The 5753-nt window shown below is 32.6% G+C and overlaps 1 protein-coding gene across 2 annotated transcripts; it reads left to right on the plus strand.

Annotated features, from left to right (window-relative positions):
- The first annotated feature begins 730 nt into the window (after positions 1–730).
- On the plus strand, positions 731–5318 carry LOC131610546 (CST complex subunit TEN1-like). Of its 2 annotated transcripts, XR_009286526.1 has the most exons (5): positions 731–1036; positions 1392–1520; positions 3453–3606; positions 4061–4242; positions 4431–5318. XR_009286526.1 is itself a non-coding variant. In XM_058882519.1 (4 exons), exons 2-4 carry the CDS (start codon positions 1417–1419, stop codon positions 4178–4180), a joined length of 378 nt encoding a protein of 125 aa, XP_058738502.1. In that variant the 5' UTR covers positions 732–1036; positions 1392–1416; the 3' UTR covers positions 4181–4320. The 2 variants fall into 2 exon arrangements, 1 of the variants encoding a protein (XP_058738502.1); XM_058882519.1 differs by lacking the exon at positions 4431–5318 and having other exon boundaries at positions 732–1036; positions 4061–4320.
- The last annotated feature ends 435 nt before the right edge of the window (positions 5319–5753 follow it).

A 5753-nucleotide genomic window follows, 5' to 3' on the forward strand; every position in this document is an offset into this window, starting at 1 on the left:
TATTTTTTTTCAAATGTAAATTTATTTTCTTTCTCCATGTTACAAGTTTTTTATTATTGGTAAATTCTTTGGTACCCTTGAGTTTTAGCTGGGTACCGGTATCCTTAGTATTAATTAATTTAAAATTTTATTTTTTTTAAAAATAAAATAATATTAAGAAATGATGTGGCATTGAATATCTTCATTTAATTGGAGGAAGGTGTACCCAACCAAATTCAATGGTACCAAAGTGTTCATCTTTATTATTATTTAATACAATTGAGTTTATATAGTAATTGTTTATTTTATAATTATGTAATTCTATTTAAGTTCACATGTGTATCTAAATACATCATTTATCAAGTTTACCATTATATTTTGTATAATCATATTATTTATTGTAATATTTTGATTTCATAATTTTTCATCATATTACATGAGAGAATAAATTATAACCATTAGAATATGTATTAACAATCAAAATCGAATAATTTCACAATTTAAAGTTTCAAACTTCTTTTCTTCACATTTTTCGTATCGTTTAAAAAATACTACACCAAAAATAATGTACCCGAGCAACATCACGGGTCTCTAACTAGTTTGATATGAAGTGTATAAAATTGTTTGGTTTATGAAGTGACAAAATTAACCTTTTTGCTATGTATAATTTTTAAATGAGAGAAGAACATATTGGAGAGAACATATTAGAGAATATGGTGGTATCTTGCTAGATACTTGATTGATAGTTGATTTCTTATATTTAGGAAAGAATACACGTATCAAATCAAACGCTTAAATCTCTGGATATGAATGAGTTTTGTTTACCATATTTTATGACCCAAAATTGACTTTTAATTCGTAAATGTTTGGGTTTTCACATCTATCTCCTTCTTAAACGACGTCGTCCAGGTGAAAAAGAGTCATCTTCGCAAATATACGTCAAAACTAGAAAGCTGAGTCCTCTGCCTCCACCGCCGTCTGAAGTCACTGTCACCGCCACAATGCCGTCGCGGTAGTCGACGTCAAACCCTCTCCATAAAGTTCTGTCCTTCTTCAGGTTTTCTTCTCTTAGTTATCAACTCCTTTTTTTCATTATGATTTTTAGGGAACTGGAATTGGAATTTGTATTTATTTTTCCCAAATTGCTGCCAGAATTGGAATTTATTGAAACTATGAACAAGTACCATTCATTTGTGTAGGACATTTGTGATTAGGTTTAAATTATTATTTTTTTTAAATTATTACCGTGTGAACGTGTCAGTGTGAACGTATCAGCGTCGGTGTTGTGTTTTTGGTAACTGTGCTTCGTAGATTATGTTGCAAAAGTTTGAGTAGCATGACTTACCATTAACATGAATTCATGCATTAAGAAATGTAATTGTTTATGTTATGTTTTCCCTAATTGCAAGCAGATTTGGGATTTGAAAGAGAAGTCTGATGGCATCATTAGAAGTGAAATCTGGGGCATTAGTTTCCTTACAAGATCTGCGCCCATCGTCTCCTTTTTTCAAACAAGGAACGTCACTCAGAATAATTGGAAAGTGAGTGCTCCTATTCTAATTGTGATGTATTTGTGAGTTTTCTTTTGGCTGGAAATGGAATATGTGAAACTTTAATGAATGTATGATTTGTAATGCTTGATGGAAGGCGTATCTAGTGTACAACACTGCTGCATGTGATTGCAATCAATTAATTCATTTTTTTCCAAAATTTTCAAGTTGTAATGAGGGTAAATACCCTTTTAAAATCCTACAAAGTGTGATTTTATCATACTTCTAGTGACAGAGGTTAGGTTGTTAATCTCGGATAGTGGCGTGCAGTGCCGAACCCCCAAAATGCTATAGCGGATTGCGAGATGACCGCCATTGTGAAGACTAAAAAACAATATACATAATAAATATAAATTCCCACTTAAAGATAGAAATTGTTACAGCATACATAGTAAAGTTTCAACCGGAAACATAAATTTCAACAACATACATACATGTCCCATCAAAATGAGTTCCCATCAAAATCAAATTATATAAGTATTCAAAATGGTTAAACTAAGTTCTAAATGTAAACAAAATGAAAATTTTAACTCACATTCACTTCTGTCTCATCTCCACTTCTAAGTTTCACCACATTAATATTATGTTATTCATCACTTGATTCAAACTCTTGTTCTTCCACAAAAAACCCAAGTACTTGTTTTCTTGTTCTGGTCTTTTATAAGAGTTCCACTACCAACCAATATCAAGGTTATCACCAATAGGTTAAAAATAATCTTTGTTGTTGGAAGTTGGTGTTACACTTGCAGAGAGGCAGGGGATGATGATGCCTTGGTTGTTATTAAAAGAGAAAAGAGCAAGGCAAACAAAACAGACAAGAATAGTGAAGAACAATGGGAAACGGGAAGGCAGGGGAGAAGGGTGGCGAATAGTGAAGAAACAAATGAAGAAGGCGGCGAACTGCAAAGAAGAGTGGAAAACGCGAAGGCCGGGGAGAACAGAAAAAGCGGTGGAACTGAAGAAGCAAACCGGCGGGGTTAAATATTAGGTAAAAAAGGGTGGAAAAGGCCAATATACTCTTAAATATAATTTGGGTTTACAAATTTGCCCCAAATTAAGACTAGCTGCCAGTCTGCCATCAAACTGCTAAAGTACAGCTATTGCGCCACTAAGAAACCGCCTTTCGCAGCCGCTATGACCGTTTTTGTCAATAGCGTAGCGGTGATGGGCCACGCCGCTATAGCACGCTATTGACAACATGTGGATACCAGTATTCTAGTCTTCAGTAGTAGTTATAAGGTGTTTGTAGCGAACAACTATTGGCATCTATGGCATGATGCTGGCAGTTTGAATACGGTTTAGTGTCAATTCAATTTGTGTTCTGTTGAGTTTATTTTATGTATTGTACAAACTATTGTGTGAGAGTGCTTCATCTCCGCATTCATGGATGATGGGTCAACCCGACAGTTCTACCTTTACCATGAGCTACATAGTACTATTGTTTTACTAACATATAAGATATGCCCAATCACAAAATATTGCCCATGTAAATTTTAAATGGATTCAATTAAGACCTCTTGTTAGTTTTCTGGCTGACTTTAGTCAACTTTTAGTCCTTCTTTACTGATATATGTGCACAAAACTGCATGTGATTATATACTTTGCTGATTTGGCATAATTAGAACACCAAGGGAACAACATCAATTTGAGAACTATCTTCAACTGAAACTATAAGGATCCAAACTGAATTCCGCAAAACTAGGAAACTGAAACTATCAGTAATGAAATGTTCCATGCAAATTGTAGTGGAATCTGAATGTTATGTTTAATTATCGATATCTAATAATCGATATCCGTTTCTCACAAGTCGCTATATGATTGCACCTGGCAGACAATGTTGCTGTATTATATCTCTTTTGAAGTTTCTGTTGTGAATGATGATTGTGAAGTATCTTTGAATAAATTGTGTTAAACCTTCTACAGGTTACATGAGTACTCTTTTGAGACAGGCCTAGCAACAGTTATTGACGGTAATGACATTCTAAAAGTTAATACTGAGCATTTGAGGGACCTTAGTTTTCAAGTTGGCTCTGTCTACCAATTCATCGGTGAACTCCTTATCCAACCTGATAACGAGGTAAGTGCTTGTTAAGGCTTGGTTAAAACTTTAGTATACCTAATTTTCTCTTGCAAACACATTAGGATAAACATGATACTCTTTTGTTTCTACATATAACATTTTGTTGAAAAAAATTGTTGCTCCTTTCTATAAGACCCTTTTTAAATTTTTAATAGCATTAAATAATTATTTACTAACACACCTCTTTTTCTACAACCAACAATTCATACTATGTTGGAAACATTGACTAATTCTCTCTGAGGGTAAATTGGTAGAAAAAAAAAAATCAATTTTAAACAAATTTAACACTACTATCATCTTTCTTAATTCTGATGATTTAGTTCATGGGGTTCTATATTTAATGATAGACAGAATATACACATACACCTACATCCGGTCCGGTGCATGCATAATGGTGTGATTCATGTTAATAAGAAGATAATTGAGCATTGTGTTCTTTGTTCCTTGATAGGGAGTTTTGCATGCCCGTGTTGGTAGAAATGTCGACGGGATTGATCTCAATCTTTATCATCAATCTTTGCTGCTTTTGAGACAGTTTCAAGCCAATCATTTGAATAATTCAGCAACTTAACTTTGGAGGATTATTTTTGTAGACCAGAAGGCATGATCATATTTTCCATCAAAATATAAAAGGTGGACGTTGCTGTTCGTCCCTTAATGAATTGAAGTGAATCACATTATTTCAACATGAATTTTAATATGCTTTTAACAGTCTCTTTCAGTATGGTGGTGTATCAACATTATTTCAACATCTTTATAGCATTTGAATACTTGGATGTTCCATATGATTAACATATTTCCATTTATTTGGGAACTCGTAGGTCCACTGATTTATGTCATAGCTGTAGTGGTTGGAAAAGGTACAGAACAACAACTTAACATACAAAGTTTCTCTTTCTCACATTATTGTCTACCACTCATTCAGAAATATGGAGGTAGAATTATAATTTTCATTGACAAGCAATGAATTATGTTTTTGACGATGCATTTTAAGCCTGTAATGATGGAATATTTGTTGGTTTTCATGTCCCACTCATTACTCCACATGTTTATTTGATTTTGATCTTCATTAAGCACGCTAGTGACATTTTATACATAAATTCTTGGTGCTAGTGGAGCAGTATAAATACTCCACTTTAAACATAAAATTAAGAGTGTGTTTGGGAGTTTGGAGGGGGAATGAGAGGAAGATAAGGACTTTGAAAAAAGAGAAGGATTGAGTGAAAATAATTGAATGATTTTGGTTGGGAGGATATGCTTTTATTCAAAACATTAAAAACTCCATAATTTGGTAGAACTCAAAGTTTGTATTGAATGATTGTTTTGGAGGACTTCCACTACTTTTCTAAATACCTTTTGGGTCTGTTTGGTATAAATAACGGTTGACTGATAAGCTAGCTGATAGCTTATAGCTTATGACTGATGACTGATGACTTATAGCTTATAGCGGATGATTGAGACTGATAGCTTGTAAGCTAATTAAAGTGTTTGGTAAAATTAGCGGTTCAATTAATTTATAAATGTAAAATGTCATAAAAGATAATTAATATATAATTATTTATTTTAAATTAAAATAAATTATAAGTGTTAAAAATGGATTTTAATTAAAATAATAAGGATAAAAAAGGAAGAAAAAATAATAAGCTATAAGACATAAGCTAAAACGTTAATTGAGATAGCGTCTAGAAAATAAGCTATAAGCTAGGAAAATAAGCTATAAGTTCGTGATGAAAAGACCGTTACCAAATAGGTCTAAATTATCATATGAGCTTATAAGACATAAGACAAGTTATAAGCTCGAAAACATGTCTTACCAAACAGAGGTATGTTTATAATATTTTGAAAATTAAAAATATAATAATGATAAACATTATTTTATCATACTATACAAAATTATTTTTTTAAAAATGTCAAATATTTTTCTATATTATTTTAAAAATTAGTTTTCGAAAACTTTTCACTCTCTATAGATAGGAGTTGGTCTAAGTTTTGGGTGGAAACAATTTGGAGCGGTAGTCCGAGCTATGGAAATCGCTATAGATAGGAGTTGGTCTAAGTTTTGGGTGGAAATCGACTCTAGTTTGGTTGTCAAAGCTTTCTCCAACCATCCCTTCGTTTATAGAATTCGTTGGCGCTTTTGCGTC

The sequence above is a fragment of the Vicia villosa genome, linkage group LG6, assembly GCF_029867415.1.
Source record: "Vicia villosa cultivar HV-30 ecotype Madison, WI linkage group LG6, Vvil1.0, whole genome shotgun sequence".
Lineage (NCBI taxonomy): Eukaryota > Viridiplantae > Streptophyta > Magnoliopsida > Fabales > Fabaceae > Vicia > Vicia villosa.

What these genes read in the sequence shown, in the direction of transcription:
- LOC131610546 (XM_058882519.1), top strand. Translation starts at nt 1,417, where the DNA reads ATGGCATCATTAGAAGTGAAATCTGGGGCATTAGTTTCCTTACAAGAT. An exon ending in TCACTCAGAATAATTGGAAA is followed by an intron (nt 1,521 to 3,452) that starts GTGAGTGCTCCT and finishes AACCTTCTACAG; the next exon opens with GTTACATGAGTACTCTTTTG. An exon ending in TTATCCAACCTGATAACGAG is followed by an intron (nt 3,607 to 4,060) that starts GTAAGTGCTTGT and finishes GTTCCTTGATAG; the next exon opens with GGAGTTTTGCATGCCCGTGT.